Source organism: Grammomys surdaster, unplaced genomic scaffold (genome assembly GCF_004785775.1).
Source record: "Grammomys surdaster isolate TR1022 unplaced genomic scaffold, NIH_TR_1.0 169, whole genome shotgun sequence".
Lineage (NCBI taxonomy): Eukaryota > Metazoa > Chordata > Mammalia > Rodentia > Muridae > Grammomys > Grammomys surdaster.
In genome coordinates, this window is record NW_021604617.1 from 8,484,824 (window position 1) to 8,506,628 (window position 21,805).

General features: G+C 49.2%; 1 protein-coding gene across 2 annotated transcripts in view; it reads left to right on the top strand.

Annotated features, from left to right (window-relative positions):
* Positions 1-21,596, top strand: part of Ubr2 (ubiquitin protein ligase E3 component n-recognin 2) — an 84,748-nt gene extending 63,152 nt beyond the window's left edge. The window contains exons 34-47 of one of the 2 annotated variants that reach the window (XM_028766519.1): positions 1,866-1,944; positions 4,172-4,320; positions 5,428-5,483; positions 5,644-5,740; positions 5,960-6,027; positions 7,037-7,172; positions 7,719-7,809; positions 9,397-9,527; positions 11,150-11,258; positions 11,880-11,936; positions 14,717-14,794; positions 15,913-16,083; positions 17,487-17,588; positions 19,426-21,596. In XM_028766519.1, coding sequence (XP_028622352.1) covers positions 1,866-1,944; positions 4,172-4,320; positions 5,428-5,483; positions 5,644-5,740; positions 5,960-6,027; positions 7,037-7,172; positions 7,719-7,809; positions 9,397-9,527; positions 11,150-11,258; positions 11,880-11,936; positions 14,717-14,794; positions 15,913-16,083; positions 17,487-17,588; positions 19,426-19,567 — 1,466 coding nt within the window. In that variant the 3' untranslated portion in view covers positions 19,568-21,596. The remainder of the gene's footprint in view (positions 1-1,865; positions 1,945-4,171; positions 4,321-5,427; positions 5,484-5,643; positions 5,741-5,959; positions 6,028-7,036; positions 7,173-7,718; positions 7,810-9,396; positions 9,528-11,149; positions 11,259-11,879; positions 11,937-14,716; positions 14,795-15,912; positions 16,084-17,486; positions 17,589-19,425) is intronic. The other variant, XM_028766521.1, reaches the window with a different exon arrangement.
* Positions 21,597-21,805: the final 209 nt, after the last annotated feature.

The following is a 21,805-nucleotide window of genomic DNA, read 5'->3' on the forward strand; positions in this document are numbered from 1 at the left end:
TGTGTGTGTGTGTGTGTGTGTGTGTGTGTGTGTGTGTGTGTGTGTGTGTGTGTTTTCATACGTGCACACCTAGAGGTCAGAAGAAACTTTGAGGAGTTGGTTCTCTCCTACAATGTGGGTTACAGGGATCCAGCTCAGGTCATGAGCCTTGGCAGCAAGTGCTTCACCACCAGATCCGTCTCCCTGGCCCTGGGAACTTGTCTTTTTCCTCTGAAGCCTAAGTTGATTGGAAAATGTATCTCCAAATAAAATTGTTTTAAAGTATTTGAAAATGAGAGTCTAGGAGCTAGAGAGATGGTTCAGTGGTTAAGGGCACTGGCTGCTCTTCCAGAGATCCTGAGTTCAATTCCCAGCAACCACATGGTGACTCACAACCATCTGTAATGGGATCTGACGCCCCCTTCTGGTGTGTGTGAACACCAGACGTGACAGTGCACTCAAATAGAGAGTGAGAGTCTAGAGAAACGGCTCCATGATTCAGAGCACTCGGTGCTCCTGCAGAAGACCCAAGTGCAGCTCCCAGCACCCACAGCTCAGGTTCACAACTGCCTGTAACACCCTCTTCTGGCCTCTGGCCCTTACATGCATACACACACACTCATAAACACACACAGAAATAAAAGCAAAATGTTTTTTTTTGTTGTTAAAAAAAAAAAAGTAAAGAAAAGAAATCTGTAATACGGGCTGGAGCAGTGCTTCAGCAGTTAAGAGATGATTGCTTTCTTCAGATATCTATGTTCGCTTACCAGCACCTACATGGGAGCTGTCCTACGTGGTAGTTTCATGGGATCTGACGCTCTGAGCAAGCACCACACACACACAGTGCTCAGACTTACATGTCAGGAAAACACACACACATGTAAAATAAAAATAAATAAATCCTTTAAAAAATATAAGTAGTCTGAGCATCTTGGCACAAGCCTCCAAGCCTAGGACTGGGGAGGCAGAGGCAGGCAGATCTCTGTCAGTGTAAGGCCAGGCAGAGTGGTGTGGTGAGAACCTGTCTCAAAAATAAATAAATAAAAGTTAAACATAAAGTGTAGAAATAAATAATAAAATCTCTTTTTGAGGAGGGCTAATGGCACACTCCTCTAATCCCAGCACTCAGGAGACAGGAGTAGGTAAATCAAGTTCAAGACCAGCCTGGTCTACAGAGCGGCTTCCAGGACAGCCAGGACTACACAAAAACCCTGTCTCAAAAAATCGAAAATAAATAAATAAGTACAATCTCTGTCTATAGCATTTAAAAAAAACTGCAGTCTCCCATTTTAAAGTCTGATATAACGTAGTTATGGTGACACATGTCTGTAATCTCAGCACTGGGACAACTGAGGCAGAAGGATCCTAAGAGGCCATCCTGGGCTACATGGCCCTACCCAGGCTCCAAATAAGTAACCTTGTCATAGTAACTACACTTGACTGTTCACTTTCTGAGAACACACAAGCTCATGTTTACAAGAATGTATCTCACTGCTAGTAACGGAATCCCTGCATGCGGAGGCCGCGTGGAGCTGGCATAGCTCCCGCCACCAGGAGGCCGCATGGAGCTGGCGTAGCTCGCGTTGGCAGGACCAGGGTTCCCTGGGCCTGTTCTGCGCTCAGCCTGGGGATGTGTAGGCTGGCATCAGTTCTCACACGTGCAAACTGCATCCTCCCAGCTTTGCTCTGCTCGGGGGCTGTGCTGTGAGCTCTGCGTGGACCACCACACACCGTGGTAAGCCACAGCGACGCTCACTACACTTCCTGTGGTGTTTTGGCAGTTAGGAGTAATGGGGATGGTTTTCAGGTTTTTATATGTATTTATGATGACTAAAATACATAAGGATTGTGCTGAAAAAGTTTATATAAAGTGCCTATTTCTGCAGACACGCCTTCTTCAGAGGACACAGAAGACATGAATATAATACCAATCCCAGAAGGCTTCAGACCTGATTTTTATCCTCGGTAAGTATAAGACACTCTTCCCTTTCAATCTGGCCCATTGGAAATGAAGCTAAGAGAGTCGCTGGTGGAGCATGGCCTGGCAAGGCTGAGGGCGGAACGGAGCCTGAGGTCTGCACACTGCCTGACAGTGCCTGTGGTAGACTAGCCAAAGCGTAAGAGTGTGGAGAGCGACGGCTCTCCTCCTGTGGGTCGAGACTCCTTGGGGTGGAGTAACCCTTCACGGGTCGCAGATCGATATCCAGCCCATCAGGTATTGGCATTCCGAGCCACAACAGCAGGTTGGAGGGAGTGGTGAGGTAACGTCGTGCTCGGGGTCACCTCACATGAGGAGCTGTGGGAACCTCCAGTGCAGGGGTCTGCTCAGACCAGCACCTTCTCACTCCCACCCATCTCTTAGAGACCCACTAAGCTCTGAGTTACCTGGGTCCAAACCAGAATGTCACCATCTTGTTGTCCCCAAGAGCCAGTACGTTACAGTAGACAGTTGGAGTCCAGAAGTGGCACCACTGCTCACTCCCTGAGTTCCCTCATCTGGGACACAAGGTATTCCTCAGGTCTGGTAATGGTGAGGTGACGTGATGTGATGCCCTGTGGTCTGAGTCTGCTGTGTCCTGAGTGACCCAGTGGACAGGCCTGGAGGGCGTCAGGCCTCTGCCTGCGGTGCTCACCACAGTCTGTCCTCCGTCCCGTCTGGTACCTGCAGCCAGTCCCTCCCTAACTGCTGGATTTTGCTGTTTTTGCTAACTTAGACTGGGTATTAACTAGGCCTGATAAATGCAACTGCCCCACCACTGAGCTGTGTATTTTCGTGTTTTGAAGTCAATAATGTCTTATTGTTGGATACAGTCATTGTTTTCAGTTTAGGATTAAATCCATAGTCCGCTTTTGCATTGTTTATTTCTTCTGGTGATAATGTGTGTTGTAAGGACTTCCACCCTGAGGCAGCGGTGTCTCCTGTAGTTTGTAGTTCCTTGTCTTTTTCTAAGGGGTTTTCTGTAGAGTGTGTTTGTTCCTGGTGGTGCAGTGGTTCTGGTCCATGCCTGGTGCTTGCTCTTCCCTGCACTCAGACCTGTCAGACGTCCTTTGTCCAGGAGGCCCTGCCACAGCACACAGCCTCTGTCTTCCTGGAGGCCCTGCTGCAGCACACGGCCTCGGTCTTCCTGGAGGCCCTGCCGAAGCACACTGCTTGGTCTTTACACCAGTCGGGACAAGGCGCAGCTGTCCTGCCACTAGTCCTTGGCTGTGTGCATTTGTTTGTTTTTGAGAAGGGTCTCATGCTGTGGCACTGGCTCCTCACAGTGCTGCCTCACTTACAGAGTGGCCGTACACTGCAGCGTGTAGTGTTCCTGCATCCTCAAGCATCTGTTGAGAAAAACAGATGCCAATCTGACTCCTTCCTTACCACAGAACTACTCTCAACTCTTGCATCTTCTCTTGTCTGGAGTGTGTGAAGTGTCCTTCCAGTGTCCCTTCCTTTAAGTGACTTCATAGTTGATTGTCAGGTCTGAAACCCTTCCCATCTCGGTGTCTCTCATGCTGAGTCTCTGTGTAGAGTCCTGGTGAGGTTCTCCCTGAGGGCTTCTGTTCTTTGAAGTGGTCTTCTGTCTGCTCACACTGCCCTTCTCATGCTGACCTTCTTGTCTTCACAGTGTTCCAGCAGGGCTCCCTCTGCCCACCACCCACACGAGGGATTGAACCCAAAGCCTTGCTCCCTGGCTCTAGTCTCAGGTTTTGTTTCTGCGTGCTGACTTAAGTGAACGCTGTGACATTTCCTTCGGGGTGTCCACTCCTTGTGTTACTAATTACAGTAAGGCACAGGCTCTCAGTGGGAACCTACTGAGCCAGTTAGAGCATACTGAGTCTCCCAGCAAGGTAGCCACTACCAGTCTTTGACCGAAGGACTCCCAAATGTCAGCGTGTCGTCATGGCCTCTGAGGTTCTGTTCTGGGAGCACCAGTCTCTGTGGATGTGGGGATATTCCTAAGAGCGAGCAGGACATTGCGTAGTTCAGGTAGTAGATGTCTGTGGTTGTCCTGCCTTCAGCCCTGAGCCTGTCCCCTGCTCATGCACAGAACGTATCTCCCTTCAGTTGGGCACAGTGACACACAGCTATCTCTGCATTGTTAAATGGTTTGTTCAATGGCAGCATGGGACAGAGTGACTTAAAGATGGAGCTGTTTTATCCATGTGTGCAGCTTGTGAGCTAATCCTCTGCGTGTTCACACAGGAACCCATATTCCGATAGCATAAAAGAAATGTTGACGACATTTGGAACGGCTACTTTCAAGGTAGGACTGAAGGTCCATCCCAACGAAGGTGACCCCCGCGTGCCCACCATGTGCTGGGGGACCTGCGCATACACTATCCAGAGCATAGGTAAGACGCTCACGGCTGTGCCTCCTAAAGGTCGCCAAGTGTTGTTTAGAAATGCTCTTAAAAGCTGGCTGTGGTGACAGACTCCTTAATCCCAGGCTGAGGCACAGACACACGTGAAGTGTGTCTGTGGGTTCTGCCAGCCAGGCCTTCCAAGTGAGACTCTGCCTTGGGCACTAGGCACAGGTGTGGTGCTCCGACAGACGTGCAGGCACACACTCATGTTTTTTAAATGAATGTTTAGTATGAAAAACAATGTAAAGAAGTAATAAAAAGAAATCAAGAAAGAGTTGTGTAGGGGCAAAACGCTAGTTTGTTTTTACAGCTTCTAAGTAAGTACAGCAACAGAAAACAAATTCAGGTGGTGATTATAGCTACTTTTTTTTTTTTATTGAGAGACTCAGTAGGGTTTTTTCTTAATTTTATGCATATGAATGTTTGCCTGTGTACATGTCTGTGCACTACAAGTAAACCTAATGCCTGCAGAGACCAGAGTTAGGCATCAGATCCCCTGGAAGTAGAGTTGCAGACAGTTATGAGCTACCTACCAAGTGGGTGCTGGAACCAAACCCAGGTCCTCTGTAAGAGCAGCACTTGGGGGACAGAGTCCTGACAGCTGAGCCCTCCCCCGCCCTTTTCTGCTTTCATCCAAAGTGAATTCTGTGAAATGGCTTAAAGATGCTAAAATCTTGCCGAGAGTCATGTTGCACACCTTTAATACCTGCACTTGGGGGACAGAGGCAGGTGGATGTCTGGGCCAGCCTGGTCTACAGAGGTCATTCCAGGATAGCAAGGGCTACATAGAGAAACCCTGTCTTGAAAAAAATGGGGGGGGGGGGGTGTGAAAAGATAACAAAACCTGACAAAATCACATTCTCCTCAGAAATAATTGAACTTCTTAAAAATGTGCAAAGAATAAGTAACTTTAAAAATATACATGGTATGCTGGGCAGTGGTGGCGCACGCCTTTAAGCCTAGCACTTGGGAGGCAGGTGGATTTCTGAGTTCGAGGCCAGCCAGGGCTACACAGAGAAACCCTGTCTCGAAAAAAAAAAAAAAAAAGAAGTACATGGCAGTCAACTTACCCTCCCAACCATCTTGAATCTCTAGAAAGAATTCTGAGTGATGAGGAGAAGCCTGTGTTCGGACCTCTGCCTTGTAGACTGGTAAGAACACTCAGTCCTCTCAGTAGAACCCACTTGCTGTAAAGATGCCAAGTACGCTGTATGGGGGCTGGTGCTGCCTGGTTTCTGTTTGTTCCATAGTGTTATTCTTAGACAGGATCTGCTCCTTTCTCTGCTAACTATAAGGATGTCTTTATTTTAGGATGACTGTCTCAGGTCGTTAACACGGTTTGCAGCAGCACACTGGACAGTGACGTTACTTCCTGTGGTACAAGGACACTTCTGTAAACTCTTTGCATGTGAGTGTTCTGTGTCTACAACTATGTATGTTCTGGCAGCTTCTAGTCTTTAGGAACCTTGTTTGTAGGAGTCTGTCGTCTCTCCATTACGAATGAAGTGTTTGCTAGGACTGCTTGCTACCGGTGCTCCAGCTCATAGACTCAGACGTGTCGCTACTGAGTGCTTCTGAGGCTAATTCTGTGTCTGAAGTGTGCTGATGTGTCTTCTTCCATCTCTAGCCTTGGTGCCTAATGACAGCTATGAGGACCTCCCGTGCATATTAGACGTCGACATGTTTCATTTACTGGTGGGTGTTTACAGTTTGCTTTGCATCCTCTTCATGGAACTGCAGACACTGCCTTGACTTGATGAGTCAACACAGAAAGGCAGATGGGGGGCACTGTCGAGCAGCGGATGCCCGCACAGCTTGTCTAGTTAGGTCTGGGGCTCCTTCCTCTCTGACTGGGCTTTGTGACTAAGATTTGTAATACAACTCTCTGCTCTTAACTCACTCAGAGGTAAGGATAGTGATGGCCACGTAAGTGATGCTGACGGTTGTGCACAGTCCACTGGGTGGTGGTGTGCATTTGAGGGAAGCTGAACGGCTCCAGCCCTGCAGCTGTAATACTTAGTGGCAGACGGCCTCCTCTCCCTTTTTTATAGTTTTAAATTAGGATTTGTTCATTGTACAAAATTGTAGCTTTCCCTGTGAGCTTTCCATAGGTATACACACACACACACTTTGGTCATATCGCCTACCCCTTCTCTCTCTTGTCCCTCCTGGTTCCTGGGCCCCTTCTCTTCCTTCTTACTTACTTTTGTTTATCTAGACATCACAGATGAGAATAAAATATCCTACCTATGTCTTTTTCTGGTCTGACATCTGGTTCCATCCCGTCCCCTGTCCATGACTTCACTTCATTCTTAATGAATACTACCTTGTGTGTTTCTTTTAAAAAAAAAAAAAAAAATGGCCATGTCTACCATGGCTCAAACATGGAGGTCCTGTCCTCCGACCTTGTGAGTGCATACATAAAAAAATAAATGGAAAGAAAATGAAAGGTTTCCCATACTGTTCCTTACCATTAGCAGGGATCTGTGCATACGGACCCACTGGATAAACAATATGCCAGGGACTGACCCTCAGGCCCTGTCAGCTCCACTCAGACCACTGAGCTGGTCCTAGTGGATTTGAGACACTTCCCTTCCTCCCCTTCAAGTTTAAGCGAGGGCTAAGCTTGGAAGAGATCCCTGGAGTACCCACAGGAGTGTAGCTGTGAGGAGGGGCCTGTGCTGACACTCTGTTTGCTGTCTAGGTGGGCCTGGTGCTCGCTTTCCCGGCTCTGCAGTGTCAGGATTTTTCAGGAAGCAGCCTGGCCACTGGAGACCTGCACATCTTCCACCTGGTTACTATGGCACACATTGTACAGATCTTACTTACCTCATGTACAGGTAACGTGTTTGGGAGAGGGCAAGGTATAAATCACAGTCAGGTTATTCTTTCTGTTTGACTTCCTGTAGAAAGTTTTACATTTCTTTCTCCTCTGAAAATCTCCTGTGGTTTGAACGGTTTTGCTTTCTTCGATGCATTGTAACTTGAGCTTGGCCGAGTGTTGGTTTCAGAACACCGGCTTCATTTGAACTTGCACATTTCAGTAGTGCCCGGCGGGCGGGCTCATTCTTAAGCTTTCTTTCCAGTCAAGCATCCTGTTACTCAAACATGGCAAGACCGTGTGTTGGTAGGCTGATAGTCCCACTGTGTGGCGGCTGCAAGACAGTGTGTTGGTTGATACTACTCACTGAATAATGGCTGGTCCCCTGGTCAGATGGAGATCAGTACTGTGTGCATGGTTGAAAGTGAAAATTCTGTGTGTTTATGGGCGTATGTCCTGTTATATGTGAGTGTCTGGGTCTGTTTGGGTGCTTGGCTGGTGTGCTTATCAGCCCTGTCAGCCATACAATAGGAGTAGCGACCACTAATACTTCCTTGTCTTTCAGAAGAGAATGGTATGGATCAAGAGAATCCCACTGGGGAAGAAGAACTGGCCATTCTCTCTTTGCACAAAACACTTCACCAGTATACTGGAAGGTGAGACCCTGATCTTCCATGGTTGGCACTGCGCACATGCCAGTCAGGCTCAGTAGGAGTCAGCACGAGGAAGGGTTGCTTTGCTGATTAGGAGCAATTGCTGTGTATGGGTGTGTTAAAAAGATCCTATGGGAATGACTATTCATACACCTGATACAGCTGCTGTTCCTGAGAGGAAGGAGGCCGTGTCCGGAGCCGCCCACACTTGCTTGGCCATGAGGCCTTTATTTGCTCAACTAGTGGTCAGATGCACTCTGGAGTTGCTTTCCTAGAACGTACATTATCTTATCAGCAATTTCCAAATGCAAATCAAATTAGCATGGTGTGTTTCCAAGATGCTACCCAGGAGTGACAGATAAAGTTCTATTCTTAGGCCGGGCAGTGGTGGTGCACGCCTTTAATCCCAGCACTTGGGAGGCAGAGGCAAGAGGATTTCTGAGTTCAAGGCCAGCCTGGTCTACAGAGTGAGTTCCAGGACAGCCAGGGCTACACAGAGAAACCCTGTCTCAAAAAAAAAACCAAAAAAAAAGTTCTGTTCTTAGGACAGCACATTGGTGTCACTGTGCCTTGGAGTAGGAGTCCTGCTTAGATCTGAACAATATGTAGCAAGCAGCTAGGAGAATGTTCTGGGCTGGAGACATGGGCCCAGTGGAGGAGAGTGCATACTGCACCAACATGGCAGCCTCGGGTTGACTCCTAGCACTGATGTAAAAACCCTGGGGATGGTGGAGGCAGGGGGATCACTGGGGCCTGCTGGCTTCCAGCACACCTCCAGGCTCAGTAAGAGACTGTGCCCAGAGGAATAAATGTAGAGAGATGGAAAGCAGGCCCCCAGCATCCTCTTCTGATCTCTGAGTGCACACACATTTGAATACACCACGCATGCCCACACACATTCTTACACAGAGTTATCCCATCTGAGAATCTGCACTAATGAAGTAAACCAGAATACAGAGCGGCTTCCAGGCGTTCACAGATACGTGCTGGTGTTCTTTATGCAGGCGAGGAACTAAAAGTGACCTAGATGTTTGTGTGGGCATAGCTCAGTGTCAGTTGTGACCCATTCTAAAATGCAGTGGATGGATTAAAAATTATATCATGTAGAGTGTTGTAGGTAGCATGGTCGTCTTCCACCTCCTATAGCTAGAGCTGGGTAAGCCAAACTAGCATGAAAGCAGGATACCTGAATAAGATGTGGTGGTGTGAGATTCTGGAATAACTGCTGGGTTTGGGTTTCCTGTTTTGTTTTAAGATGTATCCTCCACATGTTGCCCTGGCTGGCCTTGAACTCACAGAGATCTGCCTGCCTTGCTTCCCAAGTGCTGAGGGTCATGGGTCACCACACCTGGCTTGGGTTGTCAGTTTCTAATTTTTCTACGTATATGGTTCCGTCACTTTTGTAAATCCTAATTTATCTTTGGAGGCTCTGTCTCCATGTATGCTTGACATCCTGTTACCAGCCTTTGACCCACGCCTCCTGACCATAGCATCAGTGATTCCAAATGTCAGTCTTCTGTCTTCGCACTATGCTTTACCACAGTGAGCTTTCCTCACCGTTTTTTCCTGATACCCATTTTCTGTCCTCAGTGCCTTGGAAGAAGCGCCCTCTGGCTGGCACCTGTGGAGGAGCGTCCGGGCCGGCATCATGCCTTTCCTCAAGTGTTCGGCTCTGTTTTTCCATTATTTAAATGGAGTCCCTGCCCCACCAGACCTTCAAGGTAACTTCCCGTTCCTTCCAGAATACAGCGAAGGTTTGCAGTAATCTGCTCCCACTATTTAGAATAAAGATGAGGCTAGGTGTGATGGCACCCGCCTGTAATCTCAGCGCTGAGAGGCAGGGGCATTGTAGTCTACGTCATAAACTCTAGGACAACCATTGCTACACAGAGAAGCACTGTCTGAACAATAATAGCAATAATAACAGCAACAGGAAATAGGATACAGTGAGTTAGGGAATGTGACCGGCCGGTACAGAGCTCAGAGGCAGTGCTCGCCTGACATGCTCAGGCCTCGGTTCACACCCGGCACACACGACAAGGACACCATAAACACGTGCATCTACGAATGACTGAGAGCTCTGAGAGCTTAGGGCGTGGCTGTGGCAGCATACCCTTAGAATTCGGACTGTGCATGTGTGCACATCCGTACATGTGTGTGCTGTGCCTCTGCAGCCCAGGCAGTCGTGACTGAGAGAACCTCTGCGTACGTCGGGGTCTCAGGAGTGTCTGTTCTCTCACCTTATGTATTACTCAGAAGCAAGGCTCGCCTTGTACATTACTCAAAAGCTAGGTTCCTCAGGTTTTAAAAAAAAATGTTTAGATTTATTTAATTTACTTTATATGTATGAATATTCTGCTGGCATGCATCCATGTGCACCGTGAGTACCTGTTCGAACCCCTAGCACTGGGGTTATAGTTATAGATGGTTGTGAGTCACCACATGACGTGCAAGAATTGAACCTGGGCCCTCTGCAAGAGCAACAAGTGCTCTTAACTACGGAGTCATCTCTGCAGCCCCAGTCCCTCAGACTTAAAACAACAAAACTAACGATGCAAAAGCTTCTTTAAAAAAACTTTATTATGGTGTGAGTGTGTGTGTATGCGCACATTGAGGTCAGAGAACAACTTTGGGAATCAGTTCTCTTTGTAGCACGTGAAATACCAGTGGCATCATGGCATGTCTGTTCTTCAGTGGCAGTTGTTGGGTTGCTCCTCCGTATCCCCCTTGTCTTCTCTGACTCCACTGAGAATAGTGTGAGGACCATGGTTCTGTCTCTGATCCCTGCTGGTGGTGGCACTGGCCGTCACCTATAGACTGCTTGACTGGCATCAGCGTTCTGCCTTCAGCATTGGCAGTGGTGACTAGTATGAGTCCATCTCTAGGGTAGAGCCACCTGACCTCCATAGTGCTCTGTCCGGGCTCACACTCAGCCCAGGATGTAAACTGTAAATTTGCACATTTGCAAAGGCCCAGGCTCAGTCACAAGGACTGTGACTGCTTTAAGAGTCATGTGATAACAACCTGTTGGTGGGGTTGTATTCTTCCAGGGACCTCTTACAAGTTGTGTACATAGCATTTTTAATTTTGTCTTACTTTAAAAAGAAAGAGGCTGGCCATGATGGCGCACGCCTTTAAACTGAGCACACAGGAAGCAGAGGCAGGCAGGTCGTGAGTTTGAGGCCAGCCTGGTCTACAGAGTGAATTCCAGGATACCCAAGGATACGTAGTAAGATCTGTCTGCGTGTGTGTTGGGGGGGGGGTGGGGGACAGAATCTGCTTGCTCTTGCGCCTGTGGGGCTGTAAGTCTGGGTGTTTAGCCCCTTCTCCTTCCTATTTGCAGTTTCTGGAACAAGCCATTTTGAACACTTATGTAACTACCTTTCCTTGCCAACCAACCTCATTCGCCTTTTTCAAGAAAACAGTAACATCATGAACTCTCTGATTGAAAGGTAATGTTTGGACATTTTTCTGCATTACTTAGAATGATTTATAAAATAAAGCTTAGTCTTTACGTTTCAAAATTTTTTCGCTTCTAAACTTGGTAGACTTCAACACGTTATTCAAGTTAAAAGAGTTAGGATGTTTCACCAAGTATGACAGGCAGCACACACCTTTAACCCCAGCACTCTGGGATGCAAGCAATGGAATCCAGGCATTCAAGGCCAGCCTGGTCTACAGAGTGAGTTCCAGGACAGCCAGGGCTACACAGAGAAACCCTGCCTCAAAAAAAACAAACCAAAAAAAAAAAGTAATGCATAAGTTTTTAAGAGAAAGAATGTGAGTATCTAGCTAAGGATTTTCTTGGAGAGGAAGAGGAAGCACTCTAAGGAAATGTGTATAGTCCAGATGAAAATGATCTGAGGAGGGTGGGATCTGAGGAGGGTGGTAGCGATGGCTGTACGACAGTTGGAATGTACTTCATGTCAGAGAACTCGTAAATGTCAGAAAATCCAGGGAGGATGGCATACACCTGGAATCCTAGCACTCGGGAGACTGGGACAGAAGGCTGAATCAGAGGCCAGCTGTCTCACAAAATAAAAATAACTTCCCCTCCTCTGTTTGCCTTAAAGTTGGTGCCAGAACAGTGAAGTTAAAAGGTACCTGAGTGGCGAGAGAGGAGCAATAAGGTGAGTTAGAGGGGCCCAGTGTCTGTGGGGGCTGGGGAGAAGCCACATGGAGTGTGAAGGCCGTGGTCCTTCTGTGCCGTGGCCCTTGACCTCCCAGGTTCCAGAAGATGGTGTACCTGCACACTTGAGTCTCCTGCCAGGAGTCTGACAAAAATACCCTGCATCCTTCACAGAGAAAAGAAGCAACCACGTTAGCTTTATTTGGGGAAACTTATGGGGAAATTGCTTTTAGCAGTGTAGCTCTTCATCCTGAGTTTTGTTAGCTGTTTTTCTCTTTTCTTTTTATCCCCTTTCATTATGAAGAATTTCAGATTATCAGGTTATCCAACTATCAGGAATGGTATAATGAGCTTCCTTGAGCTGGTGTCTCCCATCCGCAGAGGAGACTACAGCTGGTGAATTTAGGAATCGGTTGTCACGTGCAGGATGTGGCTTAGTGGCTACTCACTGGAAGACCAAGGGTAACTGTTCAGAAACCCCAGATAACCTTGTACCCTCTAAGGCTCCTTGTCCTCAAGACCAAAGGCTGCTTAGAGCCAGGGGAAGCCATGGCTGGACCTCAGATGCGGCATCTGGTTACCCCACCTCTTTGCTGAACAATGCACAGACCCAGTTATCTCTGTGCTTCCTACATAAGTGTGTGGCCGCCTGGGTCTCTCCTTGCTCTGTGTCAACTAGGAGAAAATCACCTGACTACCACATCATCCCCTAGTGACTATCCAGTCAATACCAGTTCTTTTCCTATTTACTTCATCTGTGTCTGAGTAGTAGTTGAAACCTGCCTTAGTTATGGTTTCTGATGCTGTGACGAGGTACCATGACCTTACAAAGGAAAACATTTCACCTGTGCTGGCTTGTAATTCAGAGGTTCAGTCCATTATCCTCATGGCAGGAAACATGGCAGCTTGCAGACAGACATGGTGCTGGAGAGGTAGCTGAGGGTTCTACATCTGGATCCACAGGTACCAGGAAGAGTGAGTGAGCCACTGGGTCCGGCTTCAAACCTCAGAGCTCACCTTAATGGCCAGCCACACCTACTAATATTGCCGCTCCCTTTGGGCCTATAGAGGCCATTTTTATTCCAGCAGCCACACACTGGATGTGTAAACCCTTCCTCTAGATCACACAGGTGGTTCACTGCTCAGGCTGCTGCTTCTTGAGCCTACAGCACGTTCCAAGGAGACTAGCATGTCCAGAACCGAGAGCCTGCTCTGAGGGGTGATCCTTGTGAGGGGTCACATTCGTAAATGGCCGCTTGTCACACACACAGACACATAGACACACACACGCCCTTAGCTAGCAGTCTTCCTGTGGGATGGGACACGTGCTTCTTAACTTGAAGTGCTCATCACGGTAATTGGCAAACCTTGAAAATACAGACGCCACTCCTGCTTCTCCCAAGGTACCGTGCTTCTCCAAAGTTGGCATGTGTGTGCCCTTTAAGGTTCAATGGATGATGCCAACCAGCTAGTACCATCCAGAGTACCCCACGGGGGAGTCCAGGCTTGGCTTTCAGTAGCTAGAGAGTGGGTCTCCACACAGCGTTCCCTGTGCTGAGCAGCCATGGGGTAGCGGTGTCTCACACTGAGAAAGAAACCCTGAAGTACTGACTGGATTTGAGCTCCTCTTTCTGAGGTTCTTGAGTCACAGACCCAGTGTAGCTGAGAGAAAATGGCTGTATTCGTACAGCGCCTTCACATAGCCCCTCGTGAGCACACACCTTCTGATGTCAGTCCTGAGGTTGTATGGGTGGGCTCTCCCGATACTGTGCCAACCTATAGAGGCCAAGAGTAGGTGCTCTCACCTGCTGCTCCTACCTACAGCCACCAAACTTTTGCTTTAACGGACAGAGACTAAAGGCATCTCTGCTGACCTTGTCCCTCATTCTGAGCACATCAAGTGAAGAATGGGAACTCTGAGACCCTGCTGTCGTAGCTCCACCCCCAGCTACCCCACCCACGGACTCCATTACAGGCTCCATTGAAAAAACACAGACAACCCCAGACATACAGTGGAGTGTCTTAGACAGAATTGGTTTGGTTTGGCTTTTTTAATTTGGTTGGTTTTTGGTTTATTTTCTAACATTTTTATTTGCATATGGGTGTTGGTGCAGGCATACTACACCTGTGTGGAGGTCAGAGGACAGCTTGCAGGCGTTAACTCTCTCCACCCTGTGGGTTCCAAGAGTCGAACTCGGGTCATTAGCTTGGCACCAAGCACCTCTGCTTGCTGAGCCGTCTCACCGTGAGTGGTGGACATAGTCACTAGAACACTCGAGAGGGAGAGTCATAGCTGGGCTCTATTCCGTTTCTAAACGGAATAAAGATTGCTTTCCTGCCCAGAAGATTGACAGAGACCTTTGGGTTAACTTAGAGGAGACAGTGTTATGTCCTGTTCTTTACCGGGAAGCCTCCAGCTAGAGCATAATCTTAGGTGGTTTAGATTGTTACCTGTTAATGGCCTTTCAGGTTTGTCTCCACCCACAGCCAGAAACCGACTCAGGTACTACCTTTGACTGGTAGCGAGAGCCTGCAGGGTAGGTCCCTAGTTCTCCAAGCCGTCATGGTTCCAAGGGAGGGATTCGCACCCCTGGCCTTCAGGCCTGCCAGTGGCGGATAGCACCTGCATCCTCATCGAGAGCTGGGTCTCTGGCTTATGCTGGGCCAAGCCGTCAGTCACTCGGTTCAGCTTCCCCTGCTGTACTTTGACTAAGCCAAGAGTCAACCTTGTGTCATTATAACCACATGTTTACTAAGCTCTTCTCATCTCTAATTTCTTAGCTACCCAAGAGGAGCTAACAAACTGATAGACCTTCCAGAGGACTACAGCAGCCTCATTAACCAAGCATCCAATTTCTCGTAAGTTACTCTCTTGGTGCCCTGCCCCTCAGATCCTCTGCAGACAATCAGAGGGTTTGTGGTGGCTCTGTTTTCACTGGGGAAGAGAAATCAGCAGTCATCCCATAACGTGATTAGTAAGAGTGTCACTTGTCATGTTAAGATTTAACTATTTTATGTATATGAGTGCTCTATCTGCATGTGCACCTGTGTGCCAGAAGAGGGCGTCAGATCCCATTACAGATGGGTGTGAGCCACCATGTGGGTGCTGGGACTGAACTCAGGACCTCTGGAAGAACAGCCAGTATCCCCTGAGCCATCTCCACAGCCCTGCGTTTGTGATTCTTAATGAGTTTGTAAGCACTTGGTGCTCAGGCAACATAAAGAATCCTCTCATAAATCAAGCATTGCTGTGAGGCGGAAGCTCTGGGCATCTCCTCTCAGCGCCTCCCTCCTCCCCCTGGAGACACATCATTCCGAGTGCTGTGCTGAGTCTCTACCCTAGTTTACTCTGTTGATGTGATAAAGCACTGACCAGAACAACGTGGGAAGGAGAAAGGGTTAACCTGGTTACAGGTTACAGTCTATCACTGAGGGAGGTCAGCGAGCAGGAACCTGGAAGCGGGAACTGAAGCAGAGGCCATGGAAGAACGCTCTTACTGGTTTGCTTGATCTGCTTCTGTAGCCCAGGCCCACCTGCCCGTCATCAGTTAGCCATCAAGAAAATGCCCCCACAGAGGTGCCCAGTGGCTATGCTGATAGAAGCAATCTCTCCGCTTCCCTGTGTGTCTAAGAAGCTAATGACATGGGCTTCTGTTCCTAGGCATCTACTGTTGTCACTTCCACACTTCACTCCCTTTCAGTGGCTGTGTGTATCTGCGGTACTTTGCACATTGTCTGAGATTTGTATGGAATTGCAGACCTCACTCTTCCCTGCCCCGTAGCAGTGCCTGTTGTTCACACGGTGCTACCATCTGCCTGTCCCCCAGATGTCACTCCCTTGGGTGTTTCTGTTATGTGGTTTTAGTGTGTGTCCCAGTGTCCTGTCACAGGATAGTTAGTACTGACAGATTATCTTCCAGGGTGCTCTGTGCCTGTTCTTTCGTAGCAGTGCAGGTTAGTGTGTCTTTGTCTTCCAGGTGCCCCAAATCAGGTGGTGACAAGAGCAGAGCCCCTACTCTCTGCCTCGTGTGTGGGAGTCTCCTCTGCTCTCAGAGTTACTGCTGCCAAGCTGAACTAGAGGGCGAGGACGTCGGAGCCTGCACAGCACACACCTACTCCTGCGGCTCCGGGGCTGGCATCTTCCTGAGGTAAGGCCCTCGGCAGTTGTTCACCTGAGCACTGCAGGGACTTTTGAAGCCACTGTGCCATTGTGTGCAGACTAGGAAGGCCGAGGCTCTCACAGTTCCCATATGGCTGCTGACAGCTCAGTTCTCATTTGTGCCTCCTTAAATGTGGCGTGCTCTGTCCCTCCTTTCCTCCCCAAATCCAGGTAAAGAGTTCCCCATCAGAGACTGCTGACAGAGCACAGGAGCCCTTGCTGCTCTTGCAGAAGACCAGCATTTGGGTCCACGTGGCAGCTCACAGCGCTAGGGGATCTGATGCCCTCTTCTGGCCTCTGTGGACTCACACACTTACACATAAAACATAAATTGATAAGTCTTTAAATACCAACATCGACTTTTCCCACTGTTGTGCCAGGTCTGTTAGATTTTTCCCGCACAGTCTGCCCCTGGGCATCGTTTTTACATGAGTAATTGTCTCACAGTTGTGGGGGAAAGATCAGTAGTAGTTTATGTTTAGAAGTTAGCTGTCTTTCCCACACTTACCTATTATAAATTCTGCACTTGGAACCCTGGCCGTGGACACAAAGTCGCTGTGTGCATTTGCAGCACATCATTGCCAGGTTCTTTACGCCATCACGGTTCCACTGAAGACGTGTGTAAACGAGCCTCTTAGTCTCCTGTAGTAATTGTTACCTCGGAGGCTTACTGCCTTCGTCAGCTAACCTAGGCCTAGGCCTGGGAGCTTCTGGCTTCCATACAATCTAATCTAGGCCTACAATGTTTTCAGTCTCTTGAGACTTCTTTCTGAGGTCTGACTGGCTGGTCAACTCAGCTGTTCTGACTCAAATTCCTCTCCACACTGACTGATACAAACTGGCTTCTCTTGGCTTCTGAATTGCTCTGCTTGGCCTCATACTACCTTTGGCAATCTGTTCTAATCTTCTAGCTCCTCGTTCGCTGGCTCGTTCTCTCTTCATCCTATCTCTGTAAAACTCTCCTGGGAAAACTGCCTCCTCCCTCCCTTCCCTCTGCCTCTGCACTGCTCTCTTAAGTAGCTTCTGCTCTCTCCTCAAGAGAGCTGGGCAGATCCTGTTCGGTCAGATCTTTCTCTGATTCATCACTCTGTCTGCCACTCAATTAGACGTCGCTTTCAAACATGGGTGCTTCCTTCTACAAACTAACCTTACCTTCATTGCTTGAGATTAAAGGTGTGTAGAAACAGTCTCAGGGTCCTCAGGTGTAAGGAGATGCCCTGCAGCAGACGGGCAGATGCTGCTCTCAGGGGTCTCTGCTCTGGCTGCCCTTGTCTCCTGACCCTGGGCTCTCATGCCCATGTTTATTCCTTACAGAAGCCCTTTCTCTCTGAGTTCAGTCAGCACCCTGTTGCTTACATAATGAACACTGATGAATGCTCGCTCTCTCCACAGAGTGCGGGAATGTCAGGTGCTATTTTTAGCTGGCAAAACCAAAGGATGTTTTTATTCTCCTCCTTACCTTGATGACTACGGGGAGACTGACCAGGGACTCAGGTAAGGCCCCGGCCTGGGGTTAGGAAGATTGAGCCTCAGCACCCTTCCTGCATGGAGAGCATAATGCACCAGGAGGTCCTGCAGTCAGCCGGGCTGGCACAGGAGTGGGCTCTGCTAGAGCTGCCTTGTTACCCACAGGGCACCTGGTTCCTGCTTCGCTGTTCATTTGCCACCTTGGGAAAGCCAGGAGTGGGGGGGGGGGGCGAGGGCGTCGTTGGCAAAGTGCTTGCCATGCAGGCATGGGAACCCGGGTTTGACCCCAGAACACATGTCAAGGCTGAATGTGGTGCACAACTTGTGGCCCCAGTGCTGAGGAGGTAGAGATGTGAGGGAGGGTTCCTCAGCCTCACCAAGTCAGTGAGCTCAGACAAAAAGCTAGGAAACACGCTGGCAAGTGCCTGAGGAGGAAGACACCTGAGGGTGACTTCTGGCTTCTGCCTGCATGTACACACAGCCGTGAACACACCCACACACGTGCATGGCCACTCACATGTAAACAGAAAACAATCGATTCTTTGAAATGTCTGAGGAGATAACTTGGTGGGTAAAGTGCTTGCCTCCAAAGCTGAGGACTTGAACTCAGATTCCCAGGCACTCTGTCCCCGAGTGCTGAAGGCAGACACAGCCACCCCAGAGCTCGTCAGCCAGAACGGTGAACTCTGGGCTCACTGAAAAGGCCCCGTCCAAGCAAGGAGGTGGAAGGAGACAGAGGAGACACCCAGCACTGGCCTCCGGCCTCCACAGGCCGAGCATGGCATGTGCCCTGCACGTGGCGCACATGTTGAGAGTAAAGTTTTAAGCTCAAACCAAAGGACTAACCATGGTTTGACACGGTCAAGGCCTGCTGCGGGGGCCTAGTGACCAAGTTCAGTCATGGATCCCATAGAGAGTGAAAGGGAAAGCGCCTCCAGAGACTGCCTCCACTGCCCATGTGCGTGTGTGGCAAAGGGGGGGGGGGGGGGACAATAAATAAAACCTTTAAGAGACCGCCATGAGGCACATGGACAGATGTGAGAAAGCCCAGAGGCTGCAGCTCAGTTGCCACATAGCATCCCCAGCGTCTGCCCACAGGTCCAGCCTGTGACAGGCCAGATGTGACTGCCCAGAGATATGTGTGGAGAAGAGTCACACTGGCCCAGGCGCAGCTGCCCTTGTGCTGTGCTGTTGCCTCTGCTGTGAACTTCCTGTTCACCCAGCCCCATTCCAAGCTTCTTGCCCCCAGGGGCTGAAGGGTTAAAGCAGATGTGACTTCCCAGGCTTGAATAGCCAAGGTTGGGCCATATGCCACCCGCTGGCAGTTCATCCTGTAGCCCTGAAGAGGGAGAGCCTACAAGAAGGTCCTTGGTTCCAAACTAGAAGCAGACAGACAGCTCGGGCTCGGAGGCCACCCGGGAACCCAGCAGAGCCTGCACTCAGTTAACGTGGGCCCAGCGGCGGCAGGCATCTGGTTGCCTTGCTGAGGCTTCTAGGTGTCGGCTCCTGTCTTCTCCTGTCATCCTTCCACCCTGTCCTTGACACCACCCACAGAATAAAGAGTTTTAGCCTCTTAACTCAGACCTGGGCCAGCAGCCTTGTTTCCTGACCTCAGTCTAGCTGTGTGGCACTGGAGTACCTACCTTCTCTCTTCAGCACACATTCCCAACAACCCTGCAGAGAAAGGGGTTGGGGATGTGCGTGCGTGCGTGCGTGCGTGCGTGCGTGCGTGTTCAGTTGTGCACTGAACAGAAACGGCACAGTTGGAAGCTAGTGCCATGTGCTTTTCCTGGCGCAGGAGGGGTTGGGATCCGAGGGATGGATAAACCGTGCCTGTGAGTGAGTGACATGTTTCTCTTCCTAGACGAGGAAATCCTTTACATTTATGCCAAGAGCGGTTTCGAAAGATCCAGAAGCTCTGGCAGCAACACAGCATCACAGAGGAAATTGGACACGCACAGGAAGCCAACCAGACCCTGGTCGGCATCGACTGGCAGCACTTATAATTGCTCCTCTACCAAAAACTTGATCTGGAGTTTTGTAACACAGCTGGCTTTTCCAGAAAGACAGGAGGAGATACATTCGGCTGAGTCTATTTTCAAATAAATTCTTTATTTAAGCTTTTCTTCCCAGTTTTATTTTTTTAGTCTGGCTCCAGGAACTGGTGCAAATCAGTTTCCACCAGATTTTATTACTGTGTCCCTCAGCCGTTCCCTGGGCTGAGCACCCTTCCAGACCAGAGTCTGGCTCCTGTGGACATGCCTGCTTCCGTTGCCAGTAGCCTGAGCCAGGCCCCATCACTGATGGTGTTGAACTTGCTGGCTGTCCAGCAGAGGCCAGAAGGAGCCCTGGGGCCTGTCAGGACGACACAGCCCACCCGATGCCCTGAGACCGAGATGCCGTTCACCCCTGGGGCTGGACCTCACCTCCAGAGCAAAGCAGTTGAATTTGAAGACAAGATTCTCTTCTCCCCGTGGCCTGGAGGGCTGGGGACTCTAACAGGAGCGCCCAGGGTGGCGCACAGCTGGCTTTTCATGGCTACTGATGGTTGGTTTACACTATCTATGTCAAGATTTTTGGCCTTGAGAACATTACTCAATTAAAGGGCTTTTTGAAACAGAAAGGATCTCCTTGTTTTTCAGACTGTAGCCTTCTGCCCCAGATCACGAGCACCCTCAAGCAGACCAAGCAAGAGCTCAGCTGAGTGCAGTGCACCAAGCCTGTAATCCCAGCACTTGGAATGTTTAGGCAGCACTAGGAGTTCAAGGCTAGCTTCAAACCTGTTATAGCCTGTGGGCCAACCTGGGTAACTTGAGGAGGCCTGGTCTCGAACCAAACAAAGTCGCAGGTGTTTGAGATGCCCTGCCCTGCCCTGCCCCACTGTGGATCAGATGTGTCACTGCTTGTCTGTTGGCTGGTTTAGGACATTCCTCAGCCTGTGCACACCAACATCTGTCCTTTTTAGGTATTTTTCTAAGAGGTGCCTTTCTAGAACTATAGCCACCTGGTGCCGCAGTTGCGGCTCTGGCTTGCCGCACACCTATTTTCTCGTCTGACAGATGTGTGCAGAGAAATCACATAGACATGTGACAGCAGGTTCAGCAGAGGGGTGAACTCCGGTCTCCAGGAACAGAAAGGGGCTTTCAGCTTTTCTCACCATCAAAGAACCTTTCACTCAGCCTTTCAAATGACATCCACAAGTTCTGTTCCACTCAGCTGTATCCTTGCCTCAGCATCTCAGGAGGGTCAGAAATCCAGACCAGAGGCTCAAAGAAATGAGATAGCACAGTCTCCAGGATCATGTGAGGAGCTGCTGCGCCTTCAAAGGATGAACTTCAGTTAGCTCTTCAGCGTGGCACAGGCTCAGGAACTGAGAGAGTTTGCAACGGGAAGCCCAAACTAGTCTCTCCGTGCTCCCCCTCTCTCTAGCCTTCCCTTGAAGTAGTCTGAATGGGACGTAACTGATGCTTCTTTTGACCTTTGACACAGGCCGTTTCTTTAGATTTTAAATTCAGCTTCTGTTGGCTCTTCATGTTCCATTCGCCAGGCTTAAATGTGAGTTCTGGGAACATCTCTAGGCTTGAGCCTTGTGCAGAGCACTTGCCTAGCATGAGGGAGGGCCTGTGTACCAACCCAATAGGAAAAAAAAATCATGAGCACAGCTTGCTTCTTCTAAGCAGGCTGTAACCGTCCCCACTGGTCCCCACTGGTCGTGCTTCCGCCTGACTCCACAGGAGCCTGGGACTAGCAGAGGGTGGCCCTGAGTCTCACTCCAGGATCTGGGCAGTGACTTCCCAGGGAACTGCAGCCCTCACACTGTGGCAGAGCCCTCTCCTACCGACACATCTTCCTTTTTATTTGTTCTGCATGTTTTTGTTGTAGAAATGTTTATATAACATGCTTTCCATATCAGGGAAAATCATATGTTTAATAAATTGGCTATAATTTTAATATCTGTGGACAATTGTAAAATTTGGAATGTATCATATGTAAAAAGTTTAAAGATATTCAAATAAACGGCTTTAGGTGTTGACATTGTTTGAGTTCTCTCCATCTTCTCCAGTTCGTTTGGCACACAGGGGCCCCAGCAAAGGTCCGTGTCACCTTCGCCAAAGTGGGACATCGCTATTAGCCTAAAATATAAGAAGCTTAAACTATTAGTGTCAGCTGTGGCCACTAGCCAGGCCACACCGACCTTCCCAGAAGGTGTGGACATGACCTCGGGCGATTAAGTCTCCTGCTTG